This window comes from Empidonax traillii, unplaced genomic scaffold, assembly GCF_003031625.1.
Source record: "Empidonax traillii isolate 1590-97213 ecotype Southwest subspecies unplaced genomic scaffold, ASM303162v1 scaffold496:size689020, whole genome shotgun sequence".
NCBI classification, from domain to species: Eukaryota; Metazoa; Chordata; class Aves; order Passeriformes; family Tyrannidae; genus Empidonax; species Empidonax traillii.
This window is the reverse complement of record NW_020955689.1, coordinates 604,546-631,633: the sequence shown is the minus strand read 5'-3', so window position 1 is coordinate 631,633 and position 27,088 is coordinate 604,546. Positions and strand designations below refer to the sequence as shown.

Here is a 27,088-nt window from a genome sequence, read left to right as displayed (position 1 = left end):
GTAGGCCAAAATCTGCCCTCCCAAAGTCAAGGGTAAAAGTTTTATTGATGGCCCTCTTTGCATCTCTGAGTATTGAAAACCCTATAGTTCACTCTGAAACATTAGCAGAGCAAAAATGCATATTTTCAGTGTTTTAAAAGGAGGCCCATATTTTCTATCAATAAATTAATTGATTTTAATAAGATTTTAAACATGCTTTTAGTCTTTTTTTGTAAGATTACAGAGGACAATTATTTCCTTCTTCTAGAGAGAGAATCTAACATATGAGCTCTGTCATGATTCATTTCTGTTACATCAAAAACTCCAGTTTAAATTGTTTCATATGACTGAGAAGAACGTCTGACAAAAGAAAAATAAACATGTCCCCATTGTTTACATTTTCTGTGAATAGCTAATACTACCAATATTGTCAACAGATTTAAGGATGTCAAGTATTTCAGAACCTAAATTGCATGTGATAGACTCTACTTGAAACATATGAATGAAGTTTAAAAGTCCTGACCATACCATCTGGCGTGTAGCACTTACCCAAGTGAGAAAGTCCCAAATAAATAGGAGATGAGGCCAAATGATTCAAAGTTCTAAAAATATGTTTGTATCCAAATAAGCAGCATGTCAAACACTGTGAGTTTTGTATACTTATGGAAATACAGAAGGTAGAGAGAGAATGCACCATTCTGAGGGAACAGCTGTTGTAAAAGTCACGCTGTATAAAGGCAGGGAGTATAGTCCTGGTATTCCTCCAGGGCTTTTTTTTTTTTTTTTCCCAGGCAAAACCAAATAAAAATATGTAAACGTGATGCAGGTACCACAGTTTTTGTTTTCTGCTTCATCAGTGTGTGATCCTATAGAGCCTTGTTTCTGTTTTCCCAATTGGCCTTGGATGTTCAGTGTGGTGTGGCACAATGGCTATGTACTGTTTCAGAGTCTGTCAGCTACTTTGAGCTTTTCTCTTCATTTGGGAAGGCTACAGCCTCCAGGAATAAAATAATTAGATTGGACTGAACAAGGACTCTTCAGAATTTCAGTAATCTCTGATACTTAACTAGTTATTGCCTATCTCCCTGCATACTTCTCCTAAGCGAGTGGCCTTTACCCTTCAACAGGCTTTGGGCATTACAGGAAACAGTTTGAGAGTTAAGTGTAACTTCAACATTTCTGTAGTCACTTTTTTTACCCACACCATGATTTCCACAGGATATCTATACATGGTCTGGAGAAACACAAGCTATTTTCCTTCGATCCTGCTATGTCACCTTTAGCTTCACATCCCTTTTTTAGGACAAAAGTACTACAGAGGAATCATAACAAAAGCGTGAGAAACCTGTTTTCACACTATCTGGCAAGGTATTAGCCATCAGCTACATGGGGTTTGGATTGATACACATATTTGCCCAGCTTTTATGCTGTGTAAGGTTGCTGCTTCCATTTTAGCATAGCAGCAGGTGAGCTACCCTAGAAGTAGTCAGGCTGGGGTACTGACAGTAACACTGAGGTCAGTATGGTCTAAGCATTTTCTTGTTTATGTAAGAGAAAAAGGTGTGTGTGGGAACTTACTTCTAAAGGCACCTGACTTCAATGTTGTTGTAGTCTGTCTGCTACTTTTACAGGAGACAGACTTTTTTATAGCAGTAATTGCAGCGTAGATTATCTTTGTGTCTCTGAACACGCTCCAGTGACTCCAGAGGAAGGCCGTCTCTTTGAGCCTCCTCTCTACTTTTGATGGTTTCTCGCACAAAGAAGCACTTTAAAATGTCCTTGAAGGATTTCTGGGGAAGGATGTCTGTCAGGCCTGTTTACCCACCTTAGACTCAGACAAGCTCAACACAAGGACAATTACGACCATTCTTCTGGAACCCTCTAACATACAGCAAATATCAGTTTAATTCTTTGCAGTGTCCGTGCTTTTAAAGTCCTGCATTTGTCACACTACTGGAGATGGCTATTGGCTTTAGGTACCAGATGCAAAATATTCTTCTGTAAAAAAATTCTCTTAGTACTGCTATGCTCTGACTGATGTCCCACTCTGCTCACAGAATCATAAATAAGCAAATGCCATGCATACTCTCAAGTCAGCTTCCCAGTTTTGCTGTGTAGTAAAGCCAGTAGATGCAGGCTGGACAGAGACACTTCGATGTGTACACAACACTTTTCTGCTCTTAAAACTGTTTCTTAGGGCATATTTTGAGGCGACATAAAATCCAGCTTTAAAATAAGTCCAAGTGAGTAGAAAATATATGCAAATGCGTACTTCTTAATGAAGGAAAGCTTAGTAATGAAGAATGAGCAAATTATTATATGCTGTATGTAGTAATTGGTTTCCTCATCTTGCAAAATTGTGCCTTACATTTTATTTTGGAGAAATCACACTTTTCTCCATTTTCTTTTAAATACAAAAATGGGGTACAAAAATATCATTAAATCATATGAGGTAGTTTCCTGATAGAAATTGAATCACTTGTGGATTTGTAAGTATTTGTAGTTACCTCCAAAATAATTTGGGTCACAGTTAATGTTGTTCTCTGTGCAGACCACTATCCACAGGAATACAAAATAACAAACTGAGAAAATTATCTCCATTAGTATCTTTTGGAGATGTGTTTCACACTCTCCAAAGTGTGGAAAATAGATTTCTCTCTCTGAATAGCAGCCTTGATGGGGGAAATTAAGACTTTTATTCTCCCCAGACAGAAAACCAGAAATACACTAACACACATTTCAAAAAATCCATTTATAACAGATAAAAGTTTGGCTAAATTCTGTGTAGTAAAGTGTTCAGATGTTACCACACAAGGTAGGTAGTTAGGAGTAGCTGAGTATTTTTTTAATTTTTTTAATATGTGATTAACTACTTTTTCAATAACCACTTAGTGAATAATTTTAAAATAAAATAAACCCCTCAATTAATGGTGACAAAAGAAAGTAAATATATAACTAAGTATACGAATCCCTAGACATCTATGTCACTTGTTTCCTTATGGATTTCTAGTTACTGTGTGTTGCTCTTGACAGCCTTCTGACTGTTAAGACTTGTTCATCTTAACCTATCCCATCTCACTACTCGCTGATATATGAAGGCTCATAATGTCAAGAATCAGCGCATAACTCTATTTCTTCCACTGCCTGTTTAAATTACTTTCCATTGCAAAGTTTAAATCAGCTATGTGGTCTTACCCCAGCTGTGATACCGCGGGTCTCTGGATATAAGGTTTAGTTAGTTAAATTAGTTAAATTAGTTAAATCTCTGTCTGTGGGATCTGAGTTTCTTGGCAATGTTTTTTGTTGTTTTTTTTTTTTTTTTAATCCAGAAAGCTGTTTGAAAATGAGTGGCTAAAAAGGAGCCTAGTAATTTGTGTTGTAATTATTTTTTATATTTCTGGTTAAGTGCCCTGTCTGAGGCATTTTAAAAATTAACCTTGAACATAACTAGAGCAAAGAGGCCCTATTCCTTTCTGCTTTTCTCAGCAAAAGCATTCACTTCCTTTGCATCCACTTCTTTTCCCCTCCCTTCTCTTACCAGAAAGGATCTTTATTCCGTCCTTTTATGTGAATTCTGTAATTCTAGGTGAAGAACAAGACTTCAATATCTCTCTGACAGATAAAAGCATCAGGATCACTTGTATTTATTTTGGTTTTAGAAAAGGATAACATTCTTGGCTAACTCTCATGAAGCAGTATAGTTTTCTTTGGAATTTAATAGTTTGTTTTGAAGCCTGTTCTTTCAATTGGCTTGTAGCACATTCCTATAAGTGAGTGTTATGACATTCAGAGTTCAAGGACAAACTGTACACGTATTTTGTATTGAAATGTGAGCCAGCATTCCTAAACCTATAAATGTTATTAAATACATTTGTTAAACTGGCATCTCTGCAAAGGCCTTAATTGGAAAAGATGCCATCACAGCAATTGTGCCTTTCTGTAATTCATTGAGTAACCAAATTCTGAACAACGTAAAAGTCAGGAACAACTTGCACAGTAGCAACAAGTCTGAGTGAAGAAGTATATGCTGCCACGTGAGGAATAAGGAAATCTAATACTCAAGTTGAGAGAATGACATGTTTTATTTAAATTTATTTTAAAAACTGAATTCCATGAAAAGCTCACTCAGTAGGATTTCTAGAGGGTTTTTTAGCTTTAAAGTTATGGACTTTTTCACTGGTTTTTTTTGTTTAAATTCAATGGTCAGTATATCTTCATGATTTTTTTTTGTTCCCTTTTTTTAGCAAACAGAAAATATAAATAAATTAAACTGTCTTCAAAGCAGTTATTTAGCATTCTAATTATGTGTAGAAATGCAACTGGAAATCTTGTTGTGTGTAAAACTAAAAATAAAAGAATAATGTTTATATTGTATTGATAAAATCTATAAAAGGATCATATATCTGATTGAACAACAGTCTTCAATCCCTAACTGATCAGTTTGACTTCAATTAATGTGTAAAAATAAAAAAGGAAATATAAGAAGACCAAGAGTTCAATTAGGATAGTATAGCTATGTGCCTGCATTGCAGTAGAACAGTAATTCTAGTTCAGTATTTTTCTAATATGGTGTAGAGCAAAATCCCTATCTGGAGGTAATCTGAAATCTTCCTTTTCTGGGTTATTTCTCTTAAGTTCTGAAGGCTACAGTAAGTTTTTCTGATCTTCACTTGAAGGTAAACCTCTGATCTGCAAACAATTTAGTATATGTCACTTTAAGTAAGGAGAATTCTGCAGCCAAATTGGCTCTAGAATTGTGTCCAACCTTTGTTTAGGTAACTTTGACACTTAGATCATCTTTAATTAATTAGAAAGTAAATTTTTTAGGTTAAATTGTATGAGCTGAAGAGTTTTCAGTCAGACTTTTTTTAACATAAATTCACCTTATGTAGTTTTATATGCAAGAAATTTAAGAAAAGTTTTTTTGTCCCTATTCATCAGGGCAACCAGTTCACTACACTGGACTACTGAATCACCTTAATATTTTCAAAATTTTGCAAAAGTATCTTTTCGATATTTTTAATTCAGATAAAATCCATTCCCTATCATGATGTTTGGGTACTGAAACAAGCTCCCAAGGAAGTAGTCACAGCAACAAGCCTGACAGAGTTTAAGAAGCATTCACAGGATACTCTCAGGCACATGGGTTGACTCTTGGGGATGGTCCTGCGAAGACTCGATGATCCTTCTGGGTCCCTTCCAACTTTGTGATTTGATGTTTTTATTCTCAAGAACCTCTCCTGCTCTCTGTGACTTTTTAAAGATAACCGGGGACAGAAAAAGTTTGAGAGCTCTAGGCATATCAGCCTAAATATCTCATGATTTTTCTGTCAACTGAAAGGCCATGGATTATGGCTTTTTAAATGATAATTGTCATTAAAGTTATTGATGGTAAGATTCTGGAAGTTTGAATAAATGCTTGGCAATCCCAAAACTTATCTGGATTCATTAAACTACTTTAAATCTGGTCAAAATCTAACCCAGAAAGGGAGTTCATGCGTGATTTCTCAGAGCTCCAAAAATGTTGTTCTGTCTGCTTCTAACCGATACCAGAGGCTTTACATGAGTTTGAAGTAAAACCATTAAATACATTTCTGTTAGCAAAATATTGATTTTGGGCGTGCTTTAGAGAGAACTGGACATGAACAGAGTTTATAATGAAATCCACAGAGACAGCCTTGTGGTTGTGAATTTTGCTGGAAATGTTAACACAGTGCTAGCTGGAGTCCCTGTGAAGAGAACAGATTGTTTGTTTGTTTGTTTGTTGTTAGCTTAGTAATGAACTGTAGTGCCAAGACCAAGTAAAATAGCAAAAAGAACCTGTAACAGTTTTGAACTGCTTGCTAATGGTGGGTATCTTTCAGCTGATTAAAGCATTTGTAATTAGGAAAATATTTCCTGATAAAATAATGACAGTGGACTACAAAATAGTGGGATTTTGAGGATTTTGTTACATAATTCTGCTGGTTATTAGTATCTAATTCTATATCTGCTTTAGTTTGATCAAATAACAATCATTTGCAAAGGAGTCAGTTGGAGTCTTTGGTCCAGTATTACAAATTCTTCCCCATTTGAAGCAGCTAAAAACAACAGCAAATGCACAGAGTGCATTGTGCACCCAACTCACTGAGAGAGTAATGCTTTCAGTTAGATTCCTTGGCCTGTAAATAAAACTCTTCCAAAACGACAGAGGGATTTTCTGTGTGAGAATATAATGTAAATGCGTCCATAAGTTCTTTCAGATTGAAACCCAAGGTTTGGTGACTTCATGTTTAGTATATGCAGGAAAACAAAAGAGGCAGAAAGACCATATTGAAGTAGGATTTTGATCTCTATCTAGGGAATTAAGAGTAAATGAACATCCTACTTTGGTAATAGGATGTTGTTGTCAAACTCCTTGCAATACAATAATGCAAAGAGTAGCAATGAGTGCTGTTATGTATATCTCAACCAAGGGAGTTTAATTTCAAATACAGAAAACTGGAGTTTGCTTCAAATCTATTGTGTGATTGCTCCACTAGCAACAAATTTAGTCTTGGTGTGTATACACATGATTAAGTACCCAGAACGCAATGAACCTAAATCAAAACATATGGGTTGAATATATAAATAGGTGAATGTGGTCAGATAGAGAAGGTGGTTGAAGTATATTTTCCAGTTTTTCAAATTCATCCTTGATGCAGTCACAATGTCATTATTCGTTTTAAATTTTGGTTTTCAATTGTATATTTCTTCAGCAAAGACAAAGTAGTAGGTAACATTTTCCTGTCTCTCCGTCATCATTGCTATCACAAAAGTAATCTGGAGTTTGGGCCTAAGAATTTTATGAGAAGGAACATATTCTGAGGCTTCACTCGCAGAAGTTGCACCTAGTTGCTATTTCCTAGTGAAATTGGAGATTGAATGAGCAATAAGGCCCTATTCGTGATAACTGACAGCAGCAGAATCAAGCAACTCACATCTGCAAGTTTCCCAAAGGAGCAAAGGTAAAAGCTGAATATTCTTGAAAAATAATAAATAAGGATATGTAGGCTTTTATAAGGAGAAACATTTCAGTAAGCAGCATTCCTCAGAGGAGACAGAAATAATAGCATAATAAGGCTCTTTTTTTAGAATTTCTTGGTAATTTACAATAAATTCTAATATTCAGTATTTCTCCTACTGCCAAATGTTAGGCTCCAGGTTTCACTTTACTGTTTGTCATTGCGTATTGATCCATTCCATCTCTAGACTATGCTAGATTCTGTCAGCTGAATCTGCATCTTCTGAGGCATTCCCAATTCAGAACTTGTATTATCAAGTTCAAGTCGTGCTTAAAATCATAGAATAATTTGGTTAGAAGGGGCCTTTGGAGGTCATGTGACCCAGTCCTCCCTGCTCACAGCAGAGCCAAATTCAAGTTAAATCACTTGTGGGATTACTTGTTTATTTATTCAGTATGATGGGTCTAAAGCCAATGTAGGCCTTGGTTTTAAACAGGAAATGCTGCTACTGCATTTTTCCCTGCTTATCTTATTTTGTGGCTTACTCCTGTACTGATGCTGCTGAATGAATACTGTAATGATAGTGAAAAGCAAATTGTGATGCCCAAGTGGTCTGGCTGCACTCTCCTTAGAGCATTCTAAAATCAACCCACACTGTATTTCCAGAAAGGCATTGTTGATACTAAACTGCTGTCAAGCTGTTCCTTAGGTCCTTAGAGTCAGTAAAACCTTTGCTTAATAAAGGACTTCAAGCTTTGGCTTCTCTGCAAATCTTTGTGGGCAAGACGGTTTAAAGACTTCACTGAAAACTGCATATTCACAGTAACATCTCTAGATTTTGCATTTCATTTACTTGAATGCAAAATAATTCTACATAATGAGTGGCTTAGTCTGGCCATTGCAAGAGCAATTCCCTCCTCTGTTTCTAAAGCTTGGAGCATTCCCCTGCAGATTTTCAATTTTCAAAGTAATAGAACTTTTGAAAAAAAACCACATTATAGATTCAATTAAATAGTATTCGGAAAAATCTCCCTGTTGTATTCAAGAATAATGACAGAGAAGCATATGTTTATAAAAGATAAGGTGGTGGCTCAAACTCCTGCATAACTAGTCATTTGAAGCCGTGGGTCCAGCCTCCTGAATAATTTTTAGTTTTCTTTCCCTTCCGCTGCTTCCTCATGCTATCAAGGTCAGAACTGCCACTAGTAACAATTCCTGCAATTTTTCCTCCTTTGGAACTTTGTCTAAATACATTTAAAAGAATTGTCTACATTTCAAGGTCACAGAAAGCACCATGATCGTGAAGTTTAGGAGTTTTGAGTGCCGTGTTGCTACTAAGCTATGTCAGTGAGTCTGAAAATTATTTCCATTCCCAGGCTCACCCAGCAGATACCTGCATTAGTAAGCTCCCTTCCAAAATCAAAGGCTTGTGAAGAAGTATATTTAAGGTAACTATTAAACCTGGATGCTTCTTGTAGTTATGAATTAGTAACTGCGAATGGTGGACTTGTTTGTTTTGCTTGTTGTCACTTTAAAGAACCTTTTGTAAGCCATTGTAATGACAGAACAAAATGTAGGCCAGTCAATATTTGAGATGTCCAACCTGAAAAAAGGACTACCTTCAAGTACCTCCTCATGCATGATTAGGTATCAACATGAGCATTTTATATACAAATTTTGCTGGAAATGAAAATTCAAGCCACATTAATTTTGGTCCCACTGAAGTAGTATAAACATCAAAGTCTTTTTGCTTTGCTTACTGAAAGCAAATTTGAACACATACTGTATAAAATACAGTATGCATAACTTGTATAAAATATGTAGATTTAAAAGGCAATGATCCCACAGTTAAACAGAAAGTGAAATATGAAATTTTCCCAATATTCTTATGAAAATTGAACTAAGTGTTCATTCTCACCTGACTTTGAAATAAATTTGCAGTAATATCTAAATGTTTCTGTATTTTTAGGGAATAGGAAACGATTTGCAGGAGGACCTTGAGTTAAAGATTCTTCATTTAATGACAGTAGACACTAGTGGAACTTATATCAAAGGGTAGTATGGGCAAATAGTAGCAATGTAGTTATGATTTAAGTGTCAATTGTTGACAGTTAATTTCTGTTTGTAATGACCTTATTTTTAAAATTTTAAAATTAAGTCCAGTTATTTCTAGATTGATATCCTTGACCATGTCAGTTTTGTTAACTTGAAATCTTCAGCTGCTGTTTGGGTCTCCCTCCTGGTTTCAGTTCCAAAAGGTAGTTGTGATGCTCAGCACTGACGCACGTGCATCATGTGGCACAGAGCATACATCTTGCACTGCAGCTGAACAGTCACCTTGGCATTCACTGGAGCTTACTGGTTTTTTCCTCCCTCAATACTTAACAGAAACCTTGTATTCTTTCTTTACTTCCCCCTCTCCCCCTCCTCAAGTGCACACAGATAAATTCCATATAGATTTTTTTGTGCCCACTGGTTCTCCATCAAATGCTCATTTCTTTCATGCAGGCCAAAAGTCAACATTTCATATAATACAGTAACTCCTTGGTGGAACCACAAGCAGCTGACCCTGAGAGGAGTCTTGCACTTATATTCTTCTCCTCTTTCCTGTTGCTCAGTATAAAATTGTGAGTCTTTAGAAACTCGACTTTTCTTGATTCTGAGCTCTCTTGACTTACAGAGAAACTTTTAAATATATAACTTCAAATAATTCAAGACATAAAAGAAAAAAAGGGGCTTTTAGCACTAATGTGAACATTAGCATTTTTTGAGGGAGAGAAGTGATTTCTTAACACTTTCAATGTTAATTCAGTAATTAACACCTTCCTCCTCAAAAAACTACTCAAACTAGTAGAGATTCCATCTATCTATCTATCTAATCTATCTATCTATCAGTTTTTTAGTGGAGGCTATTTGGTAACTTCTGTTACTAGCGTAATTGTATCATGAGCACCCACGGCATTAAAAGAGATCAAAGAAATCTAGTTTCTTGCTCTGATTTAAATATATGAGTCTCTCATCTCCAGTGCAGAAAAAGAACTGAACCCTAAAATGAGGTCTTGATTTTTGACTACACCTTATAGATTAATATTAGACAACCAAGACACTTCTATTGAATGCAAGTTTGAGAGAGATTAAAAGGAAATCATAGATGTTGGGGGGTACTTTTAAAAAGATATAAATGCTTGCATAACAGAGAAGCAAAAGCAGGTCCTTAGTAAGCTAAGTAATTTTATTCATATTAGGTTTTATTTATCTGTGGTTTTCTTTTTTCCCTTCTCATGCTTCACCTGGACTTCACATGAAAAATACTGCTGAAATATAACATTGCAATTTTGTCCATCACCTGTTTTGTCCACTGAAAAGTTGTCTCATTAAAAGAAAATTGACAATACTTTAAACGCTAAACTCAAACCAACATTATTTTTCAGAACTTCTTTTGAACTGTACATTGAATACTGGATAAATAGTTTCTTGTGGGATATTTTTATAGTAAAGGAATCAGAGAATATTTTCTTTTATCATCAAAGGGAATGAATTAATACTGGTAGAACAAGAAACTTTCATGTATTCTGATGCATCTCTGGCCTGGAGATACCTGGGACTCAGGAGACTTAGACAGCAGCTGGCCTAGCAGAACTCGGATTTCATACGAGGATCTGTCAGATAACATGCAAAAAGATGGAAGTATCAAACAGAAGGGTTGTGTTGAAACAAGGAGGAACCAAGGGATCCAGCAATACCTAGTTGCTGCAGTGAGGGGATATTTTGAGTACCTAAGTGAAGAAACATTGACAGGACCAGATAGCCCTTACCAGAGAGTTCTAAAGGCAGTCAAACATGAAAAATAAACATTAACTGATTATTTAACTCTCTTGTCAACTGCATTTTTAAAGAATAACAGGAAGGGTCTGAGAATAAATCTGATTTCTGGACACAAATTAATAAAAATCAGATTAGGTATAGAAATAATTTATGGATGAAAAGAATCTATGTGGTTCTTGCAGAGGAGCTCACAGCTGTTCATAGTAGTCAGTAAGCATATGGATAAACTGCAGTCTAGCTGATATATCTGAATTTCAAAAAAAGCTTTAAACCAAATTCCTTATCACAGGTTCTTCCAGTAACTGAGCTGACAAGCAATAAAAATGGGAGCTAGTACCATTATATAAATCAATTATGTCCCCTCACCTTTTGAATGTTGTGCCCATTTTTATATGATCAGCTCATCTCAGAAAAATATAGCAGAAGTAGAAAAGAGTTATGAAAAGGGTGTCAAAGCTGATCAAGACTTATGTATGAGAAGAGATTAAGAACAGAAAAAGCTTCTCATCTTGTTCTTGGGTGAGGAAGGATGTGATCTAGTTAAGCAGTCATGAATGGCATGGAAAATGTGCATAAGAAATGACTATTCAGTGTTTCTGACACGCCAAGCATTAATAGCATGTTTAAAATTAATGCAAGTATATTCAAATGCAAAACACTGCTCCAGATGAGATCAGTGTAACTGGCTTCCAAAAACAATTATGTCCCTTCACAGAGGAAAAGTCCATCAACAGATATTAAATACAAGTGTGCAAACTAGTTCAAGTTGTGCCTTTGTTGCACACTAAAGGAATTCAGGGGAGTATACCAGTGGATGCATCACCCTAGCCTTGCTATGTTTTTTTTCCAGAGAATCTATTGCTGGTAACCTTAGACACCATATGGTTATTTTTACATCTCTTCAGAAATAAGAAAGTTGAAAAAAAGAAAAGGTTGGTATTAGAGAAAATGGGAAGTCATAAACAGAAGGGAAAGATATCAGTGAACCAGGGAAAAGAGATGTTAGAAAGAGCAACAAAGATACAGATGGGCAGAAGGTAAGATTGTGGCAGGAAACGGAGTGGAAAACTGGGAGAAGAGAATTTGCAAAAAGGGGAAAAGATTAAACACACATAAAGGAGAGTAGGGACTTCAAAGAATGGTGAATAAATACATGATAATGGAAATGGGAGAAAATCCTGTATATCTGAATAGTGGAAATTCTCAGTAGTGGGGAAAAGGTTTTATTACTTTTTCTTTTTTATTATGTGCAGAGTCTTTGCAGGTCACCTGGATATGGTAGCACATTATGCATACCTTAATAAGAGACTATGACTCTTTGGTGATTGCTTTCTCATGTGCTCAGGGCATTATCTCCAGTCAGGGATATTCATTTATATGCTGGGGACTCCACTTGTAGCATGATGTCAATCAAACAGCTGTGTTTCTGGACAACTAAAGGCACTTCTAAAGTTCAGATTCTGCCAGATTTAATGAGATAGTGTCAAGTACATTCAGCTCAAAGCTTATTCCTTTTAATCTTTCTGTTTCTAGATTTAACATGAGTCTCGGGACAGAGCAGCTCATCTGAAAACAAAAATGACATGTCTCTCTTTGCGTAGGGTAAATCCTTACCCCAGTGTCTGTAATAAAGCTTTGCATTTTAAATATGAGAAGCAACCTTATTCTAAAATTCTTATTACTTTAAATTCTTATATTATTTACCATTCACAGTACCAAAATCCATAAGGGAACAGTCCTTATTACCATATAAAGTTCTTCAAAGTTTAGTGTAAACTGTTATCAGGACTCAACCCAAGAAGCCTTTTAACTTATGGAAGAAAGAAGAAAGTTCTCAAGTGGTAAACTGACTTTCCTCTACTGAAGTTAATGGAGGCCAATTAACAGTAACTGCAGGTGCAATGTCAGTATACTTTTTTCTTTTCCTTTTTACAGATCATTCATTTGCCTTGATACAGTGCTCTTTATGCAAATATGTAAACCTGATAAATCATTATGAATTATCAAAAAAAGAGCTTGGAAGATAAAACTTTCATGAGAATGTCTAAAGCAGATAAGAGCTGTTCAAACCTGTTCCAAGAACACAGAGTTACATAAATTAGGGCAATAGTGGGCAAGTAACGATATACAAGATACACTAGGGATGCATTTGCTACCCAGTGAGCATCTGCAAATGCTCTTAAATGCAGCTATGCACATACCTTATGAGTAAAATTTGCCAGTACTACTTATGCAAAAAATGCCAGAACAGAACTTTGAAAAGTTATGGAAGAAGTAGGTTGAGGGAAAGACATCTGCAAGGTCAGAAGCTTTGCTTCAATCTTAGCAATTTCCATGCTTGCTAGTAGATATCCCAGATATCAGAAGTATCAAGTCTTACCTGCCTAAGGAAACCAGGCACAGATCTAATATTCATACCGTGGTTTCTACTGGGTGGAAGTTTTTTGAATGATGCCTGCCAACAGTGTCCTGTAATATAAATTGAAATAAAACAGCCCGGATAAAGCAGGGTATATTATTCATCCTGGGACTAACATAATAATTTTTATCAGGGTAATTATTTTAATTAACTGTTCATGTTGTGACAAAATCGCTAGGCAATATTTTAAATGACATTTTTAAATATACAGTGTTAACATTCAATACTGGTGTCAAGTCAGAAGTCTGCACGTTTTACGACATTTTCAATATAATTTTACAGTAGTAACAGTGTAGAATCCTGAGGGAATGAACCCAATAAGAAGAGCAGTCAAGAAATGTGACTAACAGATTGGTTGTGTATGTTATCCTGTTGACATTCTTTACACACTCAGTGGGCAGAAGTACACAATTTCCTGAAGGAAAAGACAACAGAGTCTATGCCAATGTCAAATTCACAGTCTTAATTAGGAAAAAAAAAAAATCTGTAGTTATTTGGAAATAGAAGTAATCAAACTTAATTATGTAAATATATTTAAAAGAAGAGGTTTTGCTTTTTATTTTTCATTTTTTGTCCTATCAAAGAGCTGCTAGTACAATGGCAGAGAAGAAAAGGGAAATAACTGTTATTTCTTTGTAATCTAACATCAGCAGCAAAAATGTTAGGCATATTTTCCTAAGTTTTTTTTAAGTTGCCAAGAGGCAGCTACAAATCCAGAGTGTAAAAAATTCACCTTTAGAATCTTCCTCACACTTTACTACTTGTACTAAAAAAAAATTTAAAATATGTTATCTCTCCACAGAAACTTAAATTTGAACATTTGTAGTCTAGATACTGTGTTTTTTAATGGAAGGAAAAAATTTAAACTATTAAAAGGTATATTCATTATTAAATTTCTCTGCACTCTCAGATTATGGCTTAGAACGAAGGTGTCTCAGTTATGACTTAGAAACAGAGGGTTAAAGGTCATTGTCTTCTGGTTCCCTCCATCTATGAAGTATATATTTAAGCCAACAGATTTTGGAACATTTTCTCTACATACACACATCTCTTACCAACAAATTCCCAGCAACCTAAGCCTGACTTTTGATCATAGGGAAAATAAATTTTTTAAAAAAAAGTACTCTGATTATTAGTAACTACACGAAAAGAATTGGAAAGCTCATGTAGCAGCACCAATCATTTAATCCCGCAGGAGCCACTGTTAGGTTTGAAATTTCCTATGCATTCTGGTAAAAGGTTCTTAACCACAGAGAAATACCTTTAGCCACTCCAGAGATATCTGCCATTCCAGTTAGCTGAGCATGCTAAATGAGCAGGTCAAGGGGAGTCACTCAAGAATTTAAAACCTCTGGGAACACCAGCCTTCCTTGTGTCAGATTCAGTCTTGCTGTGGCAATTCAGTGCTTCATAAAAGGGTGAAAATACATCAAAGTCTACTGATACATCAAGAATTAAAAAAAAAAAGAGTCTAAACCTATGTATGCCCTTGCAGGTTACCAACAGAAGCCCTGAAGCACTGTATTAGCATAATAGAAATATGGCACAAACATGATGAATAGACAGCAAGTCACTTTTTTCAGTTCCTCTTAACAATATTAAAATTTACACACCAAATATCTCAATCCCAACCTTCATTTATAACTCCAGAATTCCACTAAGCTGTCATTTAATTTCTTCCATTAATTTATCAAACTCCATTTTAAACCACTGTAAATCCCTTTACCCCATTGTCTGACTGTAGAGTCCAGAGTTTCCCTCCTTGAATGATTAGAAAATATTTTCTCTCTCTAATCTGCTCGTATTACTGAAAATAGAGGGTGTAAGGGAGACGGGACGAAATAAATATGTATATAAGTACATTAGGTGTACATTTGTTGTAGTGAACTTCAAAAAGGGGCCCTTGTCAAAAAGAGGGATATGAATAATATTTTGGGTGACAATATTGGCATAGAAGTCTATATTCAGTAGTTTGGTTGAATATTTTGGAGATAGACATTGCTTATATCTTTGCATCCTTGCAAATATTTTTGAAGACAGTAGAGTTAGAAAAATATATAAGGAACATCTCTGATAATTTTCCTCTGAAAGATAATACTTGTATTCTACAAATACAATTCAGATTTCACTGTCATATGAGAAGGCAATATTGTAGTAAATTTGATAGTGAAAGCTTTTTAGGTTTTGGTATATTGGTATATTAAGTTTGTCAGAACACATGGTTAAAAGAACATTTATAAGTTTGGGTAGTTGATTTAGGTAAGTTTGTAGTTTTCAAATAATTATGTTGTTTTCCAAAGTCTTTCTTCTCTTGAATAGCAACTATACAATTCTTATAATGCACTTTTTGCTATCTTTGGAATATTGACCTTTCACTCTCCAGCCACTAGTTCCTTGTTTTGTGTGTATCAAAAATTTTCTTATGTTTCCTTTGTGAATTCACAGCACTGAATGATGTGTCTTCTTAACTCATGGGAACATGAGTTCAGAATATGAATTGAGAATGTAGTGACATAATGGAATAACAGTTTCTGCTTATAAATCATCAGTATTAGCTTTGATAGCTGTGGTAAGCTTAGAAATAAGCAGTTTATACCTCTCCATGTATATCATTGTATTTATTTTATATTGTTGTGGGTTTTACTTGGGACCATTTCTATCCAGTATTTACCCTGTAATGCCTTATCTGATAGATTTCAATGTCTTTCAAAATAAGTAGCTGCTTTGTGTTATTGCCAATCAGACCAATTTGGTGCAATCTAGTTGACATGACTCATAAAAATTCACCCTGTCAAACCTCTCTCCTCTTTCCTGAAGGCTGGCACTGCTATAATTTTGTACCTGTTTTCTGTATTTTCCAATTATGAACAACCATTACTGTAAAATGGATATGTGAAAGATCCATGACAATAACTGAACTTTTTTGAGTGCAGTTTCCCTTTTGTGTATATGTGTGTATGTATGTGTGTATGTCTTGTCTGCAAGTTTTTACGAAGCTCTGAATGCCTGTGAATTCCAGAAACCTTCACTGTCTTCATGGTTTAAGTGGAGGTACTTTAATTCTAAGGTAAATCTACCTTTTTAAAAAGAAATTAGCTCCTTTTTAGTTGTAAGTTGACTCTTCCAAAAGAAATCAAGTGTCTGTAATAGTTCTCTGCATAACAGAAGGCAAAGTCATTCAAACAGAATAATCTGATCATTCTTAACTGGAGTCCAGATCAAGAAATTTCTGACTTTATGTTCTTATATAAGTGCTATCAGCTACTGCCTTTCTCTAACCTTATTGTCTTAAAAATAGGCCTCTGGTAACATCTATTCATTGTGATAAAGTGTCCTTGGATTTCAAGGTTAAATATTAATGATTAGTAAATCAGGTTTCTTACCAAGATGCATTTCTTTAGGATGTACTGCCCAGTCAAACTTGGAGAATTACAGTCTTGCTAATTGTTGTACTTACAGTTGCTTGATGGTAGCAATATTCTGCTTTTTCTCTTCACCTTTTTCTCTCCTTTTTGCTCCTGTCATGGATAGATGTGGAGGCAAATTGAATACATATATTCCCATTAATTTCTCCCAGATTAGAACTGGTCTTAAATTAGTTCTTTTCCCGTATGAATATTACAGTGAACATCAAAATTTACCAAAGTATTCCTGCTTACAAGACGTGCCCCGTGCCTTCTAATACAAAAGTACAGCTTTATATGTGCAGACTTCTGCAAATTGCCAACATGGTAACGAAATATGCTAAATGTAGACATGTAGAAACAAGACCTGACTGTGACTGGTACTGTGCAGAAGCACATTGATTTCTGATGGTTAGAAAATGAAGAGTGAAATGCAAATATGTGTTTCTGTACGAAGCAGTGCTATATGATTGCTGTCATTTCACACTGACTGCAATAAAAGAAAGGCTCTCTATTTGTGAGGAATCCCCAAAATGGTACATTTCCATTTTCTCACTTGCATTTAAAATCCTGTTTACAAAATTTTTAAGTTAAAAAGGCAAAAATAGAGGGGAAAAAAAAAAAAAGTCAGAACCCAGGGTATGTGATCTGAAAGAGCCTAGAAAGTATATGTACAGTCATTTGCAACCTGTCCAGGTAATTTGTGGAAGTATTTTTTGAGTCATTATGTTCAAGGCTAGCTTACAATCACGTATGTGATAAGGACTTCACTACTTACCATACTCTTAACACAGACAAAATTTGCTGATAATAAAATTACATAGGATGTGGCAGCTGGTCTCCTGCATTCTGTAACCTGTGCTATTTGAAGCCACATTATCAAGACGATGTTACCTGCAATGTAGGAAGGTAAATAATTTGAGAGAATAAGCTTTTCACATTAAACCTCTGGATACATGGACTTATGTGTTTACTCACATGCTTTGTTGAGTGAGAACTTATGAGATTAAACTGCAAATGTAAAAACATTCCTCTTTTTTGCAATGACATCTATAGTTTTAGCCACATGAAACCCTATATGAAGTCAATGGAATAGTTTAGATTCTCTAAACATCTTTATTAGTTTTCCAAGAGGTGCTGAGTGACTTTTTTTTTTTTTTTTATCTTTTGTACTCGTTTGATTCATATACATTTTCTTTTGGTCACTTTAGATACAAAATTCAGAAACCTGGTCTTTCACTTTAAAGAAATTCAGAAGATCCAAGCCACAATCAGAGAAAATCCTTGTTTATCTTAGTCTCTTTTCCAAACCAAGCAAATCTTTAAATTTTATTTCCATCTTGGCTTAGACCACAACACCACATGAGAGAGGAAATGAAAAGGATTGGAGATTGACATCCCTGTTATGCCATCTGAATAACAGTGGCTGCTAAATTGTTGCCTCTTTTCCTCACTGGCTCAAAATCAATATTACTTTGGTATTAGTGACTGAGAATCTAAGAGCAACAGAAAGAGTAGGAGACACTGAGGTTAGATGCAATTTCCCAATCTTTTTTTATCCCGTTCTCTCTCAGCACCTTCCCTCAGATGCGTTCCATACTCCTTTTAACTACCAATGCATTAGAGTGCTTAAAATATCATCTTTGTAGCAAAACCCCCCTAAATAGAATAATGTTCTTAATGTTAGGCACTATCAAAACTACCGTGAAGTCCCAATCTAACAGCCAGCAGAGAACATTATATGGATGAAGGGGACAATAGAGCAATTTACATTATGATCGATTTTCTTGTTCTTTCCCAGTGGACAATAAACAGTGTATGTATATAAATGTCTGGAAATTAATGCAATTCATACAGCTCTGGGCTTTTTGCATAGTTTAACAGGTCTATTTAAATAATTTATATTGTTTAAAAGAAGGTATCAATAACTACAGGAAAAGAGAACACCTCAATAAGTTCAAATGCAAAAAGGAAACAACACACCAGGGAGAAGCAGGGATGGGTTACCCAAGAAAAATTGCCCACTGCTCCAAGGTGGAGATGGGAAAACCAAAGTTCAGCTGGAGCTGAAGGTCCAAGGATTTAGAGAAGACAGATCCAGTCACTTCATGAAGGGATATGATAAGAAAATAAAAGGCAACTGTAACTGGAAGGCCCATATATGTTTGAATATTTCAAATTCTATGGCCACACATTTGCAAAAGTGCCTCAAAACAGTTCTTCTTAAGTGCACTGCTGTTTGCACTAAGTTCCACAGCAGTCTGAGAGAACCAATGATTCAACAAAGCTGGTGAAAAGAGACAGTTATAATGTAGTCTCATCCTTCCTTTTTTGCTGTCGGTAATTTTCCTATGTACTGTTAAAGATGGTCTGCCTGGGTTTTGTTTCTGCTTTTGTGAGGACCTTCCCAACTATATTCTGCTACGTTTTTTCTAGGCTATAATCTTAGCCATTTAAGATCTTGTAAAAGAGTATTCATGACACTTGTGCTGTGGGTTGAACTTAGTCTGTTAACAGATAGTTGCTCAAATTTTATGAGTATCTTTTGGGCTTTTTCTTATCTGCCGTTTCTTTTCCTACTTATAAACAATACCAGTATAATTACATGTTCAGGTAACCTCATATGCTACACATGACTCATGTCTATGGTTTGTTCACATGACCCTAGAATTTCTCTGGCACATGGCAAAGGAAATTCACAGTGCTATATCGACACAGTTTTGAAAAAGGGGAAGGAGCAGACCAGCGTCAGGAGTTCTTGTGGCTAGCTTGTAGATGTTAGTAGAAGCTAGCGGCTAGCTACTGCATACGCACTCTTGCTCACTCACACAGCTCAAAAAAGAGGCAAGGAGACAAGATAGGTGCAGTACAAGCAACAGCCAAGGCTGATCCGTTTATTAAAACAAAATGGAGGGATTTTAAGGGGTTTGGGGTGGAAAGGACTGGAAGGGAGGTGGAGCATGCAAATCCACTCACAATGATAGGTAGGGAATATATGCATAGGACAGTAACAGGGCAGAACAAGGACTGGTCGAGCTGCTGTGGTGCCGTGAACCATCCAATCCCAGCTGACATTGGCTCCTTGGCCAGTAGTCCATGGCAACCACTTGCAACATGGTGAGAGTTGAAGCTTCAGCTCCACCATGATTTTTAGCCTAGAAATCACTTACAATACAAAACTGTTTAACCACCACAATGATGTTGTTTATAAGATGAAAATTACCAAACCCATCTCCAACACTATATCGGTATTCTTTGCATTTCAGCTAGAGAGATTTTTTTAAAAAAAATTCAGTCTCATCAAGAACTGTTAGGTTAGAGACAAAAAAAATGAGGAACCACACCTGGTAGAAAGTGCTGCCAAGTCTTGTGAGATTATATTCATAGAATCAACCGGGTTGGAAAAGACCCCAGAGGCCATCAAGTCCAACCCTTGATCCAAGAGTTAAATTTTTCTTAAACTTTTTCAGCATACCACATTTTATATTTACAGAGAAGATTCTGTGAAGTCCACTGGAGACTTCATTATTGTTTTACGTTGGGGCCCCTGTGTGTCCCAGGAGTGCTAGAAGCAAGAATCCTCTTGTTCTAAGCTCTAGCATTAGTAAACTCCAGTTTTTTTCTGTGTATAGAGACATATTTGGGTTTTTAAGGTCAGTAATTTGCATTTGCTGAGATAGAATGCACTGCCTTGCATTCAACCTCAGTTTTTCTGTGTATGCTACACAATGAAGGAAAAATAAAGATTAATTTATTAGAAAATTACTTATTCAAACACATACAGAAAAATTGTAATCTGCATTCTGGTTTGCCTTACTGCATTCCACCAAGCTGAAAGACTCTGAAGTCATGTTTATTTTCATCTTTATTTTCACCAGTATATGTTTCAATGATTTTCAGAACAGTTCTTAAAGTTACTAGAAATGGGATCCAAATGTTTCGCAAATGCTATCCTTAGTCCTCCTGTTCCCTAATACAAAATGATGACTGGGGTTAAAAAAAGAGGTATCGCTCTGTTGAAACCTCCTTTATTAGCCTGGTATTTCTTCAAATACTTAGAAAGTATATGTGTGTGTTTTTGAACATTTCTGTAGTTTTAAAGAGATGCAATAAAATGAAAAAAAAAAATCTATTTTAACTTATGTTGTTCATCTCTTCTGCAATTGTTTTGGTTTATTTCATGATTTTGAAGCAGGAACCTTCTATTTTCCAAAGTTATTGCCTGTCTTCTACTTCACACTAAGGACCTCATTCTGATTTGATTGAAACAAGGATAAAATACTACAGCAAATTTGGGTCAGTAGGTGGATTGATCTTTTCTTTTAATGTCTATTCCTACTTATTAGCATGTAAAAATCAACTTATCTTCAATCTAAGTACACTGTTAGGCACTGAATTTAATTTTGTTCTATGGGTTCAGAATAACATCTTTTAACTCTGTTTGATGTGTGTAGAAAATTTGAAAATTAATTGTTACTTGAATGAGGCTGCACTGCTATTTATCGTGCCAATAAAAAATTTTATTTGTTTTCTTACATTCTGCACAGTAGGGATCCTGGGTATATATTTGAAATACCCTACAAATATAAATCACTTTCAGAATTAAGATCGGTCACTTTTTCTGTTGATTACTAGATCCTTTATCTACCCGTGCAACTAGCTGAAGACAATACAAACTAACAGTTAGATATCTAAGATTCATTTCAGGCCAGACCTCAGAAACAAGTAGTGTGTCAGATGTTTAAAGATGTGTTCTGACTGTATGTTCTTCCATTATTGTACTATGGACCTGAATGTATTCTTACTTCAACTTCCCTTCTTATAATGCCTTTGACTGAACATTGTTCAGCCGATTGGAAGTCAGACATAATAGATCTTGACTGGAAAATGAATATTTTTTTTTTGTTATTTCATAAGTGTTTTATTATACTTACCATAATTAACTTTATTATTTTTCATTTTAGTTTATTAAAGAGACTTCTAACATAGAAAAGAGCGTTAATTAAAATTATAGATTTCCTGATTTTTCTTGCAAGTTTAAAATAGGATCAGGAGCTGGATCTAGAGTTTTGGCTGTTCTGTATTTGGTAAGTCAGAATGAAGTCCTGGATATAAATTTTAGCAAATGCAGGAAATTTCGGATTTAATCCATGCCTGACCTTTGCAGGATAATCCATCTCTTTGCAGTCTTAAAATGTGAAAAATAAAATTGTAAGATAAAAATTCTGTATGGAAAAAGCCAGAAAGATGTAGAAATTACAGGATAACCGTTTTCCTACTTTAAAATGCATTTGTAATCATAAGCACAAACGTTGTTTTAAATGTCTAAACTGCTCTTTATGTGCATTTTGTAAACGTACACAGTTTCTTGTCAACACAATCAATACAATACTGTCCAAATTGTTCATTCATTATTTAGCCTTTCTAGTGACACCATTACTGTCAGCTTTGGTTATAGAACTTCATTTATTTAAAATTTCATTCACTGTGGGAAGGATGAGGAAGTGAATCATGTCTCAATAATGGAAATCTGGAAGGAGATGATGTTGTCGTGTGTATTGAATTAACAACCACAAGGTACCAGGTCATTTAGAGGTTTATGTTTCAGGCAGAAGTGTTGCTCAACACTGGAATCATCCAAAATGTTCAGTTCCCACTAAAAGTAATGGGCATTAGATTAGTAGTTCCAAACCAGTGTAGGTTTTATATATAAGGCTTATCTGGTTGCTTTTGAAATTATCTCTGCATAACTATCTGTTATAGTAAAGCAGGACTGAAATGCCTTGACGCCCAGTCAGCCTCACAGACAATTTATGCAATGTGCTGTAATAGTGCATAATCCCCCCTCACCTCCTTCCAGTTTTCTTACATGACTAAAAACAGCAAATGAAGTAGCAGCAAGACAGACCAAAAAAAAAAAAAAAAAAAGACACATGAATGAGAAAATTACAGCTTTCATCCGTTGATAGCTACAGCAAAAATCAGAATCCCAAGATGACTAATGCTCAGTGTACACCACAGTCTTGGGCAATAGAGGAAAGCTTAATTTGTGTAGTTAGGCTGGAGCAGCTGCCACCTCCAGCCACTCCATCCCACGACTGCCTCCACCACCAGTCAGTGAATGCAGGGATCTGAGGTCTTCACCAAAGCTGAGGGACCCAGCTTCCACTTTCCTGTCTGCAGGTTTAACCAGTAGCAAAGCACAGAGACTGTCCTAGAGAGCAGTAATAACTGTGTACTAATGTTGTGTACGCCAATACTTAAATGCAGTGAAGCTGAGAATCACATATTGGAATACCTCTATGGTTCGTTCTTGAACGGTATCAAGTATTAATAGCAATTTACTTAAATATATTGCTAAATCTAACAATACATTTGTAACTTAGATATCTAGTTCATACTCTTTATGCTGTGGATAGTGAATTGTGACTCTCGATTTTAAACTTATTTTTTAGGTAGTGTTTGAAGGATAGTGGATAATCTTTCATATATTCAGATATAACTTTAATTTCTTTGGCTGTTCTGAGTTTACGTTAACGTTGCTAAGAGTTTATCCCAGTGCTGGAAACTTTGAATTTAATATTTAAAACAAAGGAATTGTGGAAGTGCTCTGAACTGGATGATGATACACAGGTTTCCTGCACAGCTCTGCTAATGCACTGAAGATCTAAATGACCATGTGCTTGGTGTTAGTTTGGGGATTCTTGTTTCGAAGCAGTTATAGGGTTTACTTTTAGTGACATTTTAAAAAACAGATAGTTATGCTGCAAGAGTGTCGTCCTTAAATATAATTGGAGAAATCACCTATTAGGAACATGCAAATATTGTGCTTGCATCCTCTGGAAAACAGAGAATTAACTTGCACTTTTGTCTCTCTGTACTGTTGTATGTAAAGCCTTTAACAGTTTAATAAGTCACTGGAAAGAAAGACTTGAAAAAAGTTGGAGGCAGATTTCTGAAAGCCCTGTCCCCTTTTCATCAGATAAGTCACGAGTCAATGCACATAATGGGAAGGCAATATAAATCATGTCCCTACAACTTGATTTTTCTGCCAATCCAAAATAAAAGTGAGGTTGTTATGCACTAGTTAGGCATTTGTGGGATCCTTAGGAGCTTTCCTTCTCCAGTGGATGTGTGTTACTATGAGGGGTTTATTTACCTTCCCCATAGCAGTTTGTGACTCCCTGCAATTTTACTCCAAAGGGGATATGACCCCAAGGCAAGCCTTTGCCCAACTTCTTAAAATACCTCTCAGAGCTAACTTTTAGCTTTGTCACTGCTTAATTACTATAGCATCCCTGATTAATTCTGGGCCACAACCAGTGAACTCTGAAGTAAATGTTTACTTAAGTGAGTAGGGGGAATTTAGGAGTTACCAACAGTAAATTTAGATGATGGGCAAGGTTGTTTCAGAAAACCTTTAAAAGCTTTACTGATTATATGAATGTTCTGGCAAAACCTTTCAGTTAAAATGTGACTTCATTGTATTTTGGGAAAGACTAACGTTTAACTTGGGGTTTTTTTTACTAATAGGTGCCAAATGAGGCATCATCTGTCCTCAAGCCACAGTGGCTTGTTTCTGTCCTCTACTTTTTGCCCTCTCTTTTAGCCAATTCAGCTACTTGTGTGAAATGTGATAAACTGTGTTCGGGAACAGAATTTAAAATTACGTTTATTCCCTTTGTTCCTGCTGCTGTTCAAAGTATCACTTTGATAATCTGTAATTCTCCTGTCTCCACAAATGCTGTTAAAGAAGGCACTAAGGCTTTGGAGATAGGAAAGTTGGATCAGAAAGTGGGAAAGGAATGGGAGCTTCATAACCTGTTTTATCTGCCAAAACAAATGCGTGTGATTCTTTTACCCTTTGACAGATAGATCATGGCTGATCATCTATCTAGCTGAACTCTGCTAAACCATTATGCATTTTCAGACTTTTTACTTTTTTTTTACCCATAAACTGTTGTTAGCCCCTCTCTCTTCCTTTATGATCTCACGGACCTCTTAAACAGATTCTGTCTAAATTATTTTCTTGAAGGTTTTTCTGGGAGGTCATTGTTAAAGATTTATAAGTAGTGAATGAGGCTTTCCACTGTCTTATCAAGGATGTGTTTCTCAAGTAAATTGACACATTCACTTCTGAAGGGCATTCAGTTTGACAATTGCATACAAAGATCCTCTGTTTCACTGCCTTTTAGCCTGAGCAAGACACTAATTCATTCTCATCTCACCTTCAGACAGACAAGAAAATAAATATATTCAGGTCGAAACAGAAAATACTACAGAATGTCCTCAGATTCCTCAGAAGTGGCCCAGGACATTAGATTTTAGGGCTATTTTCAAGTTTACAGAAAGTTTCCAGCACAAGTATTCATTGCCCATGAACGAAAAGACAAAATGACAAAGAGAGGAAGCCTAGTCCTAGTGAAAGCTGAACTGGAAATTCACTTCATGGTATACATGGAATACATTTTTATTCAGAAAAATCAGAGAAATTGGAATGAGATTCCTAAAATATAGCAAGGGGATAAATCCTTTTCCGCTTCCCTTATTATTTGTATGAGAGAGAAAGAATGACAAAAAGCAGAGGACTGGAGGAGGAGAAGGGTAGCACAAGACTTCCACCATTTAGACAAAAATTAATTGATAGCTGTACTATAAAAACTCTTTCAGGTTCAGCCAATTAATTAGCAACATTTCCATGTTAATGAATAACTGCATAATAAATCCTTTCCACATTGCCTTTTTTTCTTCTCTCATCCAGAAAACATCTCTCTTTTTCTATGGAAAAAAACCTGGCTTTAGTAATAGTATATGCAGTTAATAATGATCTTTATTTTGGTGCTCTACAGGGTTTCCTGTGCAGATGAATGACTCGGATCACTCGCTACTTCAACATTCTTTTCAAGGATGCATGCAGTTTATTCACGTGGATGATCAGCTAGTGGATTTGCATGCAGTGGAGCAAGGCCAGCTGGGAAGCTTTGCTAATGTCACCATTGACATGTGTGCCATTATTGACAGGTAAGTTGCAGAGAGATCACCCATAGTATGATACACTGATATGTCCTGCATATTTTGAAAAAATACAGTGATGCAGAAAAGATGATCCAGACACTGTCAGTGATCATATCAAGGTGGTCCTACCTTTTTAGCAGAGGGAATCATGCTTAGGTGATGGAGAAGATGGCTTTAAATTGTGGACTGTGTAGGATGCAGTGGAAGGCATGTCTCAAATCTCCCCATTTACAGGCAGAGGACGAGGTGAAAAGTTCTTTTAAGTCAGATTCAGCTCCAGATCAATAATAGGGCTGCCTTGAATAAAGGAAACTCTTCACATATTTTGTCTCTTTCTTAGAGTGTTATGGAGATATTTTGCAACTAGAAATTGTGCTTCCTTGCTTCAGTGCCTTCTGGATTCACTGAATTCCTCAGAGAACTAAAGCAGTCTACATGTTTGCATATCTGTGCATGTAATAAATGCTCAAATGTTATTAAAATACTGCTTACTGAGTTGGTTTGTTGTTTTCATTCTCAAACTGAGAAGAGTAATTCAGAATTAGGGCAGCCTTTTGCTCTGAGCCATACTTTTTCATCCACTTATGTGTGTTTATTTATGTTGCTTCTGATTAATTGTTTCTTTGTTGGCAGAAAAAGGAAAATACTAGGAAAGACAGGGAAAGAGCAAGTAGCCCAACTCCTTAATGCAGGCACCTTGACTTATCATGAAAATTACCTGCATATAAAACCCATTCAGCTGAAAAGCTGAAAATAGCTTTTTTAAATGCAGCTATGAAGGAAGCAAAGAGTACAAGATCACAGAACTGTAGAATAATTCAGGTAAAGGGCAACTACTGGAGTTCATGTGGTCCAAGCCCCATTCAATGCAGGGCCAACTTCAAAGCTAAATCAGGTTACTCAGGGCCATGTCCTGAACTGACTTTTGAATATCTCCAAGGATGAAGGTTCCACAGGCTCAGTGACTTTGGATATCATCAGTAAGTATCTGCTAGGTAAAGAAATACATATGCTTTTCATTTCTTTGTGTACATTAGGAGACTTTCAAAGAGATGGGTGCTATTGTGAAAAAATGAAGTATGACATACTGCTTTGGTCTTGCAAAATGCCTTACCTGCCTGAAATCAATTTATAGTAAACAAGTTGTGGTGGGTTGACCACGGCCAGGAGCCAAACACCTGTCCTAACTTTTGCTCTCTTCCCTCTCCTGGGATACGTGTAGAAAACCAGAAGGAAGGTGAAAAGACTTGTGGATTAAGATGGCAGTTTAATAAGAAAAGCAAAAGCTGCACATATAAACAAACAAACAACAACAAAAAAGGAATCCTTTCACTACTTTGCATCAGCAGGCCCTCCGCGCATGTAAGGGGTGTATTTGACAGTTTGAATTGCTTGGGTTTATTTCGAATATTTGTTTTTTGGAAATGTAAACTAACCTGGAGGAAAGAATGTGAAGATGCAGC

General features: G+C 35.9%; 1 protein-coding gene across 1 annotated transcript in view; it reads left to right on the top strand.

The window, feature by feature from the left end:
* CNTNAP2 (contactin associated protein like 2) overlaps nucleotides 1-27,088 on the top strand; it is a gene marked incomplete at its 5' end in the record, with an annotated part of 444,129 nt that overhangs the window by 23,695 nt on the left and 393,346 nt on the right. The window contains one exon of the mRNA XM_027896436.1: nucleotides 25,460-25,631. Within this exon, the coding sequence (XP_027752237.1) occupies nucleotides 25,460-25,631 (172 nt within the window). The remainder of the gene's footprint in view (nucleotides 1-25,459; nucleotides 25,632-27,088) is intronic.